Below are 15706 nucleotides of genomic sequence, written 5' to 3' on the forward strand. Positions count from 1 at the left end.
TTCTCTAGGCCCTTGAAAAAATTTTTCTGTTTCTCTTCAAATCACAAAGTCCAGAACTAGGCAAAGTATAAACAGTACTGATTTTCTTTCTTATTCTAAGTACAAAGAGCTAAAAATAATAACTGTGCAATTGAAAGTCTAAAATATAAAAAATGACAACTGTATAGTGGCAAATTAAGTATCACTAGCTGAGATAGTGGGGGACTTCCTTTGTAATTTCTGAGTATTTCAGCTTCTTTTTAGTTTATGCTCAACAATATTGTTGCCCCATGTTTATCTTGACTTGTTAACAAGCATCTATTTAGCCATAGTTCCGTGTTTATAGCATTATTCAGAGCCCTGAGCAGCGTCCCTGGATACTTAGAAATCCCAAGCCCCACGGGAGTCAAGTTCCTCACCTTGTATTGATGCAGTCACTTTCATCCTTAATATTCTACTGTCTTGCATCTGCCCTAATATGACTTCATTCCTTTGGTTACCAAGAGCTCCTCCTATTTATCAAGTTCTTGTTTTATGCTAATCTGTACATCTCAGATTCAGGCCATCTGCACATATTGGGGGCTTGTTCATTGCTCTAATAATGAAAATTATAAATAATGCATGGTGATATTCTTGGAACCCTTTTAGAACAGAATATAATTTTTATGTAGAGAAACTGCTTTTAATTTCCCTAAAGTTTGGTGTATGGTGAGATGTTTTGTGTGTATTTAAGAGTAAGGAGAAATTGCCTTCAATATTGCCATCCGAATAAAGAGGACACCCCACTTACCTCTATTCATTTAAATTATGGTAATAAACTCTTAGCAAAAATTAATATAATATACATTATTGCAACACAGTAAAATATTTTGTCCACTAAGCTATATTGGTTGTTTAGTAACAAACTAACACATGCAAACGTTTGAACCTTTGAATGATTACCTGCAGCTTGCGCCCAGATAAAGTGACCTAATATGGAGAGAAAGCATTGTTTAATTTTAGTGTTTACTCTGTCACTGGCTGAAATTATTGCTAGGGGTGCAGTTATGAAAGTGGTTTTATTAGAGTTGTACATATGTTCTACAAGGGCAGGCCAGAGGCCATCATAACTATCTGATAAGGGACTAACCAGCACACATAATGTCCTTCCACCATTGCTTTTAATTTAAATTAATTAAACCTCTGAGAAATCAGTGAGGTTATCATCAAGTGCTCAAAATAATATAACATATAATTTAAAAATATTTCTTAAAATAAGACAGGCATCAAAATGTAAACTTGCCCCCAATTTCTGACTTCTGCCTAAAGACACTTGTGATTTCTGCAACCTGTGAAACTCTAAATGCCATGCCATGAATTTCCTAGGACTTATCAAAAGCATGGAGCGTCACTAACCACTCTAAAAATTCAGTTGTTATTTTGTTTTTGAGCCATGCTGTCCCAGGACCAGAATTAGCCCTTGAAACACTTAAGCTGTTTTCTTGATGGGAAATTGATTACCAAGAAAAAACTCTTGTGAGGATTTCAACCTCTTGAGTACTTCTGAAATTTCCAATATGATATATTGAGAATCAGTAAGTATAAGCCTTAGTTTCCATTTTGCCTTTATCCTTTTTTATGTCTCTAACAGAAGGTGAAGAAGATGCACAGCGGAATTCGACAGAACAAAGTGGGGAAGCCCAGGGAGAAGCAGCGAAGTCTGAAAGCTAACACTCCACTTTGATCTTCATCAACACCTGACAATGTCTCAAATCTCCAGGCCTGGCTGGAATGCATTTATTTCCAAGAGTGAAAAGGGGGAAAAGAAAGAGGCTGTGCTGCATTGCAGGAACCTGTGTGTTATCATGTTAAAAATGGGGGCAGAAGCTGTGGCTGCAGACAGACTTTTCTCTACCTCTGGCATTAGCAATGGTTGAAATCATGTGGCTTGTGTTTGGACGTCGTTTTTGTACGGATCCTTTCACTTGACCATATGATGAAATGCTTGTAGAAAGTAGCACTGACCTAGATGATGATTCTTCCTGTAGCATCTGGCCCCTCACAATGTCAGAGGATTTACTTGTGTCTAATCGCAAAGGGTTGGTTGAACCCCAGAGTTTAAATATCTCTGGCCCAAGTATTCACCCAGTAAAAGAACCATCCAGAAAGCACTGTTTTTAGCATTATGTATCTGTGTGTTCCTGCTGTGTTATTTACACTGTTTTGTATTGTACAATATAGATGCTCAGCACTGCCCCCTTCTTTGATTGCTTATGAAAAACAAAAATGATGTACGTTACTGTGAATTTTTATACCACTCATTTTTAAAAGGGCTGCCTTTTTTTCTGCTCCATAGTGTGGTGGTGTACACAGGATAGAACACAATTTTTAAAACTTAATCTTTTCCCTTAATTCACTGCTGATGAATTAAGTCTAACATTCATCAAGACTTCTTTGCTTATTATACAGGCATTTGAAAATATCCATTAAGTGAATATTATCTGAATTTGGTCTGTTTAATGTCTACACACACCAGAATTCAATCTGCAAATTTTGTTTTATTCCCAGAGAACTTTCTCCAACTAATATTTTTTATTTTTAATTATGAGGATTTTGGAGAATTGGGAAGGTAGGAAAGAAAATCCAAGCAATCAACATATTTTCTTCTATGGAATATAATTTCCCATAGTGCTGTATGATACTGTTAAAATTTGGAGGACAGCTTATCTCCATGGAGTTGCAAAAGACAGAGAAAATGATCTTGCAATTGTGTGAACACCAATCACAAAAGTAAAGCCCTTTTGTTGTGTTTTTCATGTCTTTTTTCAGCCCTATCAGATCCAAATGTTATTATGCACTTTTTAATGTTTGTAAACTTTTACTAATAATTAGTGTGAATTGCATTCTGATACAATAATAATCATCATTAGAAGCTGACAAAATTCTCATTAATACCGTTGATGGCCTCTCCTGTTTTTTGACATCATGGTTCTTATATGGAAAGTCCTGTGAGCTGTGTAATCTCTCCGGTCAGTATTACAAAATCATTTCTCAGTGGTAATAAATAAGGAACCAGTAATATGCCAGTGGCTTATGAATTACTGGACAAACAGCAGACAACAGGAAGACCCTTTACAATAAAGAACCCACTTAACTGTCCTCGAGGTCTTAGATACAGTCCCATGTGAAGTAGATTAAGCAGCATTTCAACAGGTGATCTACATGGACATACCAGGAACTCAGGCCTCCCTTGTAGTCACATAAAGGATGAATGGTGAATCTGCCCTCAGATTACAGTACTTTTTGAATGAGCGGGATAAGGGCCTGGGTATCACTTGGTCCTCGATCATATATTACTAGAAAAAAATGTTAACAGTGTGAGTCTTTGAGAAAATAGAAAGAGTGAAGATTACATTTTAGAGTACTTCCTTCTGTCTAGGCCAATAAGATCTAAAATGTCCAGTTAAAATTCAAACAAATTTGCCTATTAATAGACTCACAAGTGGGAAAAGAGGTCCCTGAGGTTATTTTAGACAATCTCTGGTAGTCCATTTAAAACATTCAACCCATACAATCATTTTTTTTCAATATCCTCATAGCTTTCTTGTGAATGTAGGTAAAGTTCTCTTCATCCTTAAAGTTGTGGAATTCTAAACTGATTTCATGTGACTTTGTAAAGTTTAGGATTAGTGCTGAGTATATGTGGAGGATTTATATTCCTATGTGATATACTATTATTAATGCATGTGGTATCATGCTTGTCTTTGAATAGATAATAGTGCTAAATTGTGAAGTCATATGGAGCTTTTGAATTATTTTGACCTCTTACTGCTACTTTGTCTGCTATATTTCAAACCCAGAACTATTCCCAAGCCAGAAAATAAAAATCAACTTTCCAAAACACCCACATTCTGCAAATGTTGCTCAGCAAAAGTTCATAGTAGCTTCCAAATTTTATTATAATATCTTTACATGGAATTGAACTTTTAAGGAGAAAAGAGTGGAAAACTAAGGCATTGGTTTGATAATATGCATTGAATGCCTATTAACCAACTGACTTTATACTCATCACTTCACAGCGCATATTCTCCCATTTAATCCTCAAACAATTTGATTAAAGAAGAAGTCTATACCATTTCACAAATCAGGAAATTAAGGCTCAATAAGGCATACGTTTTAAAAGTTTGAAGAGCTAATAAGTGATAAAATAAGATTTGAACCTGTGTTTATCTGTCTGCGGGGAGTTTTCTACTGCACATGCCCTAAAATTGAAGCTAATTACAGAGCATGTTTATCTGTAAGGGAACTTTTAGAGATGGACTAGATCAGCCTCCATATTTTAGAAGAGGAAATTGAGTCCCAGAAAGGGCAACTGATTTTCCTAAAGGTTACCTGGATGAATAATGACACAGATGTGATTAGCACTTTTACTTAATAATAATAGTACATTTAATTAAAATGTATTTTTGTGTTATACTTCCCGGAAGACATTTTCCTGACATGAAGTCTGTAAACTTAGCATGGTTCAGATTTTTTATGTTTCATGCTACTCATTTTATTTAATTGACTAGAAATGTGATGATTTCAGTTTTTTGACTCACTTGCAACAAGTGTGAACTTTTCAAATTTATCTTTAATTGATTATAAGCATCCTATGCTGATATAGTGATACCATAAATTCACAAAAATGTTTTTCCCACAGATAACAGACAGGAAGCCTCCAATTTTTAATCTATATCCCTAGAGTTGCACACTGTTAATGCCCAACACTTGCGTCTTACTCAGACACAAGTACAAATGGACCGTTTTAGGAGGTGAATGATATGGCTATTTCTCTTCAGAGAAGCAATAAAGGGTAAAGAAATGGAACTGCGGGCAGTCAAGTTTCTGAGTGAAGCCAAGAGTAATAGGGAGAAAATGTATAGTGATTAAGTGAAAACAGGAAAGGATCTATGTTTATGATGTCTTAATAGGCCTTAAATTGTTCTTTAATTAAAAGAGTGGCAGTCTCCGAAGTCATCTGTGAGCTTGTATGACTTTTGTATTTAGCAATGTTGCATGCTCACATAATTGATATTAAAAGTAATACATTTTTCTGAAATGTACAGAGTCTATTAAGAGTATTTATTGAACACACACTATGTACTTGGTGCTCAAGAAAGTGCTGTGGGTGATAACAGAGAAAGCCCAAGCTTCAGCCCTCCTGTGGTGGACATTCTCAGCATCCCAGTCTCACTTTTTCCTGGCCTCTGCTCCAAGAATTTTCACCTCCATTCCACTCTGGTAGCCCACTTCTGGACCTTATCACATACCAGAGCCATTCCACCTCTTAAACACTAAACAGCAATATCACTCCCGCATTCTTACATGCTCACCTGCAGGACAGGGATTTTTAACCAGAAGAAAGACAGGTGTTTATCAGAATCCTCTGAAAGTTTTTACAATGCTCCCTCCTCCACTCGCACACACACAGATACATTCATGCACAAACACTCTGTACCTCTTGGAAATATTCCCTGTGAGACTTTCATACCTTTTTCCTCCCAACTTCACCTCCACAACTTGAGAACCACTGACCCAGAAGAAGTGCATGTCTCCCTGATGCACCCATCCTGTTCACTGAAAAGTTTTAAAATGAATCAACAAACCTGCTCACAGACACGTAGAGCTTTACCACATTAAGAATAACATCTTGGGGTAGAGGAGCAAAGAGAGTTTAAGTTATTTTATCTTAGTGTCGCTCTCTTTTCAAAATACTACTTTTACCATATAGGCAGTAAAGGTCAAGCAGAGACCAGGGTGAGGCTGAGGAGAAAAGCATCAGACAGCACTCAGCCTGAATCCAGGCAAGGACTTAAGTCAAAGAGGCATAAGAGGATGTAGATCTTTAAATTCTTACTCAGGTCACAAGGATAAAACACTACATAGGGATTTGGGACAAAATACTAGCAAACAGTGCAACCACTTCATATTAGCTTCTCTTGTCTCTTGTAAATGTTTTGCATCTGTCTAATCCAGGATGCGGGGACTTGGGATCCTGGCCATCTCTCATTGTAAAGTTGAAATTAACAAACCACCTGACTATCACCCATTATCTTTCTAATTAGCATCACATTTACTTTCTGATCATATCAAGATGGACATTTCCTCAGCAACTCTCCTTCCAGTCTGAAATCCTGATAATCTTTCTCTTCAGTGCTTTCAATTTCCTTGCTTTCTTGTCACCAATGTCCAATTAAAATCAACCAAACCATCTCCCTTCTCTCTACTTGTTTTCTGAATGACTGTAGAAAGTGTATAACGATGTTTAGCCATTGTTTGCAACCTTAGCTTAGACACAAGTGCTGTACAGCTCTCTATTTTCATGTCCCTGGGGACAGAGGACATTTACCACTTCCTGTCTAAGATTATTCCTTCATCTGAGATTTTTAAACCATTTTCTTTCTGACTTTAACAGGAGGTGTGTTAATTATTCTTTTCTCTTCACTGACTACCGTTGTCCATAAACATGCTCCAGTTTTCTAGTTCCCCTCTCTCCTTCACTACTTAGTTTCTCAAAATAGCAACCTATGCTCCTTGTTTCCATGCTTCTCTTCCTTATTTCTTATCCTTTTGCAATCTGACTTCCAGGTAATTTTTTTCTCATTATCATGACGTCATTAGTAGCTCCTGGACCCTCAGCAATTGTCACTGAAGCCCTGGACAATGTGGCAATTAATAACTGATGATGTTATAGAGGACTCAAGCATTACTTAAAATCAAGGTTAATAATTATATAATTTAGGTTGATATTAGTATGACAGGGTATAGCTGCTTAATGAAGTCTTCTTAAGGATGAAATCCATGTATTTCAAGAAAAAGTCTGTCTTCTCCTCTAGGTTCACATCTTCCATTAGTTATAGATGTGTCCTTTCTCTTTAACCACATTCTTCCCATTATGTTTGCTACATTCCCAGATCCTACAGTGCTCATTTCTACATAGGGGTGGTTGTTACATATATAGGCACTTACCTTGGGCTCATATATCGAGATGGACAAGATTATTTTGTGATGTTTTAAGAGTTTTGTGTTTCATCATACCCGGAGATGACTGCCAGTGATATTACTAGTTCCTCCAAACAGCAGTCACATACAAGCAAAACCACTTGACTTCTTTGTGCTGGTCCCACTCTAGTTCTCTGAATTAGACCTAAACAAGTGCATCAGTACCAATGGTCAAATATAATGGATAGTTTATATATGTTTTATTAGCCTAACCAATGACATTTAATCCTATTCACCACGGAACAGTTATTGAATTGCTTCATTTGTCTTCCTTTTTTTCTTCAGGTTGTTTTTTTATTTAGTTAGTTATCCTTTGTCCCTTTCTTTCTGGCAACTCCTCAATCTCCTTGACTAGATAGATCCTCCTTCTCTACCTCCCTACTACTTCAATGCACTTCCATCCTTATTCCTCTTCTCCAATCCTATTCTTCACTCCTCTTCCAGTCTAACACCATCAACCACCATTTTTTTAAAAATTTTAATTAATAGACTTTATTTTTTTAGATTAGTTTCAGGCTCACAGCAGACGTCAACCATCATTTTTACACAATGAATCTCATATCCTCATCTTCAGGCTAGAAGTCACTCCTAATCACCTGAACTATTGGATAGCTCAACATGGATTTCCCAAAAGCATCTTAAAATTAAACATTCCAACACTAAATCCGGTATATGACACCATTCCAGACCCTGCTTTTCTTCATATGCTACAGATCTCATATAATGGTAGCACTGGCAGGTTAAATCAAAATTCTTAACCCTTCTTCCTCCAATTTGTTTTTCAGTCCATCAGTTTTAATTCTTAACTACTTCTTGAAGCTGCCCACTTCTTTTTACCTACACTTCACCCCTTTAAATCATCACTTATCCAATATAATGTCTAAGCAATGGCCTGCCTTGTCTGACACCCTTTCTATCCATCTTGCAACTAGAAATATCTTTCTAATATATAAGTCTGATGGTTTCACTCCTCTAATTAAAAAAAAAAACAAAAACAAACAAAAAAAAACTTAAATTTAACCAGACAACACTTTTTGGTATAAGTGCCACATTTTATTTTTATATAACTCCTTGCTCAGTGTTAGCTGTTTTCCTGTTCCCAAGATGTTTTTCTTCAGGCTTATTGGCAAATTCTCATTTATCCTTTCAGATTATGCCTCATTTCACTCTTTTTTTAGAGCCTTTTTGACTTGCAACCCCATTCCCAAGGCCCACCCTAGGAAATTAACTGCTGTATATTCTTTGCTCCGCTAGACTTGGTCTGCAAATAGACCTCACTAGATCACAGTTATCTGTTTTCATGTGTATCTCTCCAACTAAAATTTGAACTCCTTGAGGGCAGGAGCCCTCTTTTATTAATCTTTGTATACTTGTTGTCTATTAGATACTCAATCAATATTTGTAAATAAATGTCTGCCCTCCTGAAGTTCACAATATAGTTAAGAGACAGATTTACACAGAGATCTATTATTAGGGAAAATGCAAGTCCGATAAAGTTGATGTTTGAAAATAGCGAAAGCTGCATAATATTGCATTACAGAAGATAAACACTTGATTTCTATCACTCTTTTTTCCTGGTCTATGCAATAGAGTAACTATTTTAAAATTTAATTCTCAAACTCTATGCTATATATTTATACAAATACATACCAAGATTTGATATGACTTACAGAGATGAAATGATCAATAGTACAATGTATAAACAAATGAGCAAGTCAGAGTATGCGATTCAGCTAAGTAGTGACCTTGGTAAAGGAGGTTCTTGGCATTGTGTAGTATAAATTTCCTTCAGTTTTCTGGAATTCACACTAGCCAAAGAAGGAGGTTGTATCTTAATCTGCTGGCCTAAGTAACACATTAGCCAGAGAGGAAAATCTCTGGGAAGACATTTGTGGGCCTTGAACAAAGGTACACTGGAGTTTCTAAGAATATGATTTACAGAAATGTACTCTAGTACACTCTGATAGCCTAAAGAAATGGGAGTTCTGATAAGAATATAATGAATTTCAATAGCAGGACTCCATAGGAAAAAAAAGGAAAAATAATACAAGAAACATGTTGTTACAGACTCAAGGAAGAAAGTACATTGTTTTATATATAGAACCTTAAATTCTTTTTCCTGAATATTGTATCATTTGGAAAAAACAGAAAAATAGTGATAATCAAATTAACACTGTAACTCTAACAGGACTAAAGAAGTATTATATACTTTTTGACTCTGAAACTAAGAAATAAGAATGGCCAAGGTAATGATGTAGGTAATTTTTAACAGAACACATGTCTGCACTTTGGCTACCATGATTCATTTTACACATTTCACTTGAGTAGGATGGTGTGACTATTATGACTATCCTGTTGAATTCCTAAGTTTTCTTTTATCCCACACGCTCTTTGAAATCCATAAAACAATATATAACTGTGAATTTTAAGAGCAAAAAGTTATGTAAAAATAGCTATCACTAGGCAGTGACAACTTAAACAGAACCTGCCTTCCAGATGGTTCTAAATAAAATTTGGTAAGTCATCAGATTTATTTAGGAAATATTTATTGAGCATTTAGTAAGTATAAGTCTCTGTGCTAGGTGCAGTAAGAAGTGAAATTTTAAAAAGACCACAAAATCTCTGACCACTAGAAACTGAAATATGTGATAGTGACCATATTTTTTTCTATCAGTATTTCCAGCTTTCCCCATCACCACTCCATTCCTCATTATAAAGAATTTTTCTTCTATTTCACTCTATAATGAGAATTTACGTTTTGCTCAGCTGACGCCCAGGCCTTTGTAACACAAAAGTGGGAGGATAGATCCAGACATAGGTTAGAGTGCTAAGAGGAAAAAGATGGTTTATTTCATGAAGAAACAGGACCAGAATTATTCTTTATTGGGAAGAAATCAGTTAATGGTGAATGCAGACCAAAACAATTATCAAGCTAACATGTTTAACTCAATTTGTATAATAAAGAGGCAAGAATTAGAGGATATGAAACCGGGTTTCTAAAAGAAACTTTAGGGGATTTGCCAAGTAAGAGGCCTCAGTGAAGACAAAAAGAGAAATGTATCAATATAGCATGGATGGAAGGACAGAAAAAAGCATTTTTATAGGTTGTGAATTAGACATTCTTTAATAATCTCAAAGAGGTACATTTAGTATTGGGAATATTTTTCAATTATTTCTGGTTTTTAGATGAGATTCCTTTTGAATGTGGCTCCGTACAAAGACAGGGTTACATGGGATCCTACGGTTTATTAAAATGTACTCATTTACAGTAATGTCAAGACAAGGACAGACATATCTATAAGAAATATCTATGTATAATGAACAATAATAGATGCACATGGCATATCCCATGTAGATTCTGGGGATCACAGGGAACACTGGAATGATTTCTTAATATATTTATTTGTTGAAGAAACAGAGAGTAGGCATTCAACACAGAAGAAAAAAATGAATAAACTGATGTTCACAGGTAGGAAGACATGGGGTCATATATTTTTTAAATAATCCAAGTTAGACAAAGCATAGTATTCGTGTTAAGTCAGAGGAGAGACACCGAGCCGGGCAGAGGAGTAGAAATCTGAGACCCTAAGGAAGGGGACCTGGAAGCCCCAGAAGCTGATGAAAGTCACTGTGAACTCAAGATTGTGGCTGACAGCCCATCAGTGCTGGCAGACCAGCTTCAAGAGATCACTTATAGGGAAAAGTGTGGGCGTTGGGGCATGACCCAGGGACAAAGACCCTGAGACACAGATGGAGTCCAAACCAAGGGGCCTAACACAGAAACAAAAGAATTCTGAAAGTGAGAGTTAAGTTTTAGAAGGCAATTTAAGGGCTTCGAGATGAAAGTAGACACAAGGACTTATTCCAAGGTTAAGAATCCAGCAGCTGAAAAAGCCAGACGTCAGAGGAAAAGCGAGAAGCAGCAGAGATGCGTAGCACTAGGAACAGACAGGACCCTGCCTGGCAAAGCAGCTGCTGCTGTCCTTTATCCACACTTTCTATTCATGCCCTGAAGTACTCTTCAGTTTTTTTAAAGGCACCCTACTTCTCAGGGGACGACATGTGGTGCAACTATGAGGGGGAGAAAAGGTCTTTTTAGCACCACAGGAAGCGGGAAGACTTCTTGATCTTTTCTCAGGATAGTAATAGCTATCCTTGTTCTGAACATGTATTGGATGCTTGGTTATACACCTCCGATTCTCACAATCCCTCTGAAATATGACTATACCATCTCCTGATAAATGACCAGTCCAAGGCTCTGAGGTCAAGTTGCTTGTTCAAGACCATGCGGTTTCTGTGTTATAAAGCCAGGACTGAAACCTATATCCATCTTCATGCTCTTTTAACTATAACAGAGTTGTCCAATAGAACACAAGCCAAACATGCAATTTTACATTTTCTAGTAGCCACATTAAAATAAAAAGAAAGCAGTAAAATAGTCCAATATATCTAAAGTATTTCCATTAATATATAGTCAATGTAAAAGTCAATGATACATTCCTTTTTTTAATTTTGATATCAATTCTTCAAAATCCAGTGTCTGTTTTACATACATCTCAATTCAGGCTAGCTACATTTCAAGTAGTCTGGCTACCATCACAAATGATATACCCTATTCTGCTTCCCAAGGGTTAAGCAGAGAAAGGGTTCACTTTTGGGACATAGGGGTATAGAGGGTACATATGTATGTAGTTCTTTCTCAGTGATCCTCAAATCTGGCTTCCTGTCAGAATTATCTGGAAAATAATTTTAAACATACTAAGAACGTGGCTCCATCTCCTTAGATTTTGATTTTACTTCAAGGTAAGGTCCAGGCATCAATATGTTTTAACTTTGTTGAAGTGTAATAAGTAGTGCACTCTTTTTTTTTTTTTTTTTTAAATGATCACACTCAAGTAACCTTCATCCAGATCAAGGATCAGAATATTCCAACACCTTAGAAACCCCCATCAGGTTCCCTTCTAGTCACCACACCCTGCAAACCACTACATCCCATGAGACTGACAAAATGGTGAATCCACATCTGTTCTTACAGAGCAGACCCTGGGGTTCAGCCCAGAACTATCACCTAATACATTACTGCTCACTGCAGGTTACTCTCTGCAGGGCTTTATTCTCAGGTTTCTCAGGTCAACTTGGAGCCCCAGAACTAATAAACCACATGCTAGCCCATCTGTCTTTTAAATGATCTTAACCCAAGAAAACACAGGTTCTTCAAACCACTATATCCTTTGGTCCAGGCAGATCCAATCTCCATTCAGCCCTGAACCAGTGGCTCCATCTCCATTCAGCCCTTCTTAGCTGTCTGATACTAGGATACAACTTAGTGCAGTCTGTAACACAGATTTCACTTTCCTACTGAACAAGATTTAGTATAAGTCCCAGGCTTATACCCTTTTCCTTGGTACTTAATTCCCCAAACTTTTGCTCCAGCCCTTCTCATTACCACATGTACCCTCTGGTTCTATAAATTCAATTCTTTGGAAATGGCATTTGTTCTTCCTGTTAGTCATTTACCTTCCACAGATTGGAGAGATTTAAAATAAATTTCTAAGAAAATTTGAAATTTGTGTCTTCCATGTGTTCCCTCATTGGCTTAATTAGGGGGAAAAAATCAATTAAGAAAGTTCCTAACTCCAGCCAACCTAAGTAGACATGAAAACGGATTGTATCCTTGAGTCCCATGCTACAATGAATCCTAAGTAAACACATTCTCAATGTGTTGAACACCCAGCAATATTCGGCCTGCCACTTGTTGGAATCACAATTGCTTCAGTGTTGGTTTTTTCCCTGCTCTCAGAACAGTGCCTTGTTGTACTTCCAGCCCATACAAGAATATTTTGAATGAGTCTGACTTTGCAAAGACAGCATTTGCAACTGAAAATAGGAAAACATGACCATCTGTTCCTCCCTTCATAGTTCAATCTGACAATATCCTAACACAGCTGTCTTCCTCTTTGACTCCATCCTACTCGGCCCACCTGCCTCATTCCACCAGTTTCTCACTTAAGCTTCTTCACTTACATTGTGTCTCTCCACGTTCCTCTCCTCCTACTCACTTAGCACCACTTGCCTCCATTTTATCGCCTCATGGTTCTTACAACCCTCAAGAATACTCAATTAACTGCCTGTCATTTTCCATCCTCCAAATCTCAGATTTTCCCCTCAATCCCTCTGCCCAGCACTTTCTGCACTCCTCAGCCATTGCCTAACTTCATATGGCAGAGAGAAAAAAGGAAAGGAGGTCCACACCTAAGTTTCTAGGATCAATCTAAAGTTTGCTGGAGGTATAGAAATAAGCCCTAGGTATTGGGGAGGGGGAGGGGAATAAGGGAAATTGAAGGGGAGGGATGCATAAAACTGGTGGCAAGGGTATTTTCACCTCTATCACTATAGATTTCCAATGAGTCATTTATTACCTATGGGAGAAGCGTTAGAGTATACCCAGTGCCACCACCAGAAGTCAGAAATGTTCACAAGTCCCCAAATATCAGAGAGACATTTTGATTTTTCATCTGCTTATTCAGTGGACCTGACAATTTTAAGGAACACCTGGCAAATACATTTAGGAGAGAATGATTTTAACAGCATGAGCTCAGAACCCAGACTTCTTACTAAGTGTATGATTTTGCTCAATTTGCTTAACTACCCTGGGTATCAGTTTCTTGTCTGTGAAAGGAAATAATGATAGCTCCCTTAGGAATGTTCAATAATAGGTAAGAAGAATTTTTAAATGTTGAGATTTGTTAATATATATAAAGCACTGAGAACAGTGCCTGAAACAGTATAAATATTAGCTATTAACATTGTTATTGCTGTGGTTATATGAAATATGTATTTATAGTCTTAGGTAACTCAGAACAGTCAAATGGCTTTTACTTCTTTATGGGTAGTGCCACACAATGGCCCAGAGGTTTTACTTATTTACTTATTGTACAAATGTGAGTAAGTTCCTTCCACATGCCAGATACTTTCAGGATGCTAACTATACAATGGTTTAACCACAGGGACGATATCTGATCATGTGAAGCTCACAGACTAAAACAACCTGGTTTAATCGGATGCTAGCAACTGACATACTTAGAGCATTTCCTCTAGTCTACTGCAGGAAAGTCAAATTTTGAGGAGTAAAATTTGAACTGGGAGGAAAGAGAGAGAGAGAAGAAAACTAACTTTATCTTACAACCGTTACCTTTGCATTTTCACAATGTCAACAGATAGTAGAAGGGGAGGACATAAGTACTCATTAGGAGATAAAATGCAAAGCCATTGGCGTTCGGCACCAGAAGAACAGGGGGTATCACTGGACAGACTCAGTTATTTGATGACATTGATTTTTTTACTGGAACCCCTAAGAGTTTCTTTTTAAACTTCGGATTTAAATGCAGACAAAATTCATTTCTTTTGGTTCCCCTTAGTAAAACTGAGACTAGGCAAATAGTCTAGTAAACACCAAGGAAACCAAAAAGAGTAACTAACAATAGAGAGAGAGGACAGATTGATTGGCTTATTAAAGGAAGGTTTCTTAATTTTAATCTAGTTAACTTCAGTCAGGATCTCCAGGCCCTCTGATTACTCACGAGATTTTCTAAAGGGAGATGAGACACTATCCAGAAAATTATCCCTTTTCATCTATAGATTTTTCCTCCTATCCCAGATTCTAGGCTGAGACTCTTCTCCCTCTAGTGAGATATATCATGAAAGCTAACTTTAATAAGTATCTATTTCTAGCATACAGTATTAATTTATAATTAATATAATTTTCACACCTTATTTATACATACTAAAGGAGTATTTTTTTTTAACATTAAGAAGTATTTTTTAATTGATTTTTAAAAAATGATCCTGAAGCCCTCTAAATTTCAGCCAGCATATAGCAGGATTATGAAGCTATTTACTAAACCAGAAAAGTTGACTTTTAAAATGTTATTGTTATAAATAATAATTTTTAAATAAACTTTCCTCTTAATCCTAAGCAAATTCTATATAATATATATTCTGATTAATCCAATATTTACTGTAATTGTCTTTGAATAAATATTTCTGTGTTAAATAAGGTACATTTCTCAGACAGGAAAAGCAAGTTATTTAACAAAATTAAACCATCATTCATATATCTCAAATGTAAATTAAAAATATACCTTTATATTTTTCTATATTTCTATTTTCTAATCTGTATTTCTGTTAATATTGATAAATAATAAGTAATAGATTTCTGCCTCCTGGTGGCCATATGCAGTTCTTACAGGAAAAAAAAATAGCCTTTATCTCTTAAAACACAACAAATAGATTTTGTTTTAGAATTTTGTTTAGAAAGCTACTCACTTTGGAAAGCAATGATAGGTTGGCTTGGGAAGGGAAAGAGTCTGCAGTGGCAGCCAAGGAGATGAATGCCTTCCAAGGTCATTGTGGAACATGACAATTCCCCCTTTTCACTCAATCGGCATAAATACACGAACATAAACTCGAGTCCTCAGGAAAACCAGTTTTGATAAAACTAAAATGTTTGCCTGATAATTCTAATACATTCATCACAAATATCTTAAGACTCAAAGTCCTAAGGTTACAGTATGATTTGCCTTTATTACTTTTAGCCAAATAGAACATTCTTTATATACACTCTCCTGATGTAAGATCTCTTGTGTTAATCAGATATGGCCAAGAAATGTATGCTCCTTTGTTTGGTTAAATTCCTTTACTTGGC

At 36.4% G+C, this 15706-nt stretch overlaps 1 protein-coding gene and 1 long non-coding RNA gene across 5 annotated transcripts in view; one reads left to right on the plus strand and one right to left on the minus strand.

The window, feature by feature from the left end:
* The window catches only part of PKIA (cAMP-dependent protein kinase inhibitor alpha), a 90438-nt gene extending 85375 nt beyond the window's left edge, over positions 1-5063 (plus strand). For all 3 annotated transcript variants that reach the window (XM_074355135.1, XM_045514073.2, XM_074355136.1), the window contains one exon: positions 1610-5063. In XM_074355135.1, the coding sequence (XP_074211236.1) occupies positions 1610-1689 (80 nt within the window). In that variant the 3' untranslated portion in view covers positions 1690-5063. The remainder of the gene's footprint in view (positions 1-1609) is intronic.
* LOC123615784 (uncharacterized) overlaps positions 1-15706 on the minus strand; it is a 185199-nt gene that overhangs the window by 144624 nt on the left and 24869 nt on the right. The gene's annotated exons all lie outside the window — the stretch shown is intronic.

This window comes from Camelus bactrianus, chromosome 29 (genome assembly GCF_048773025.1).
Source record: "Camelus bactrianus isolate YW-2024 breed Bactrian camel chromosome 29, ASM4877302v1, whole genome shotgun sequence".
NCBI lineage: Eukaryota > Metazoa > Chordata > Mammalia > Artiodactyla > Camelidae > Camelus > Camelus bactrianus.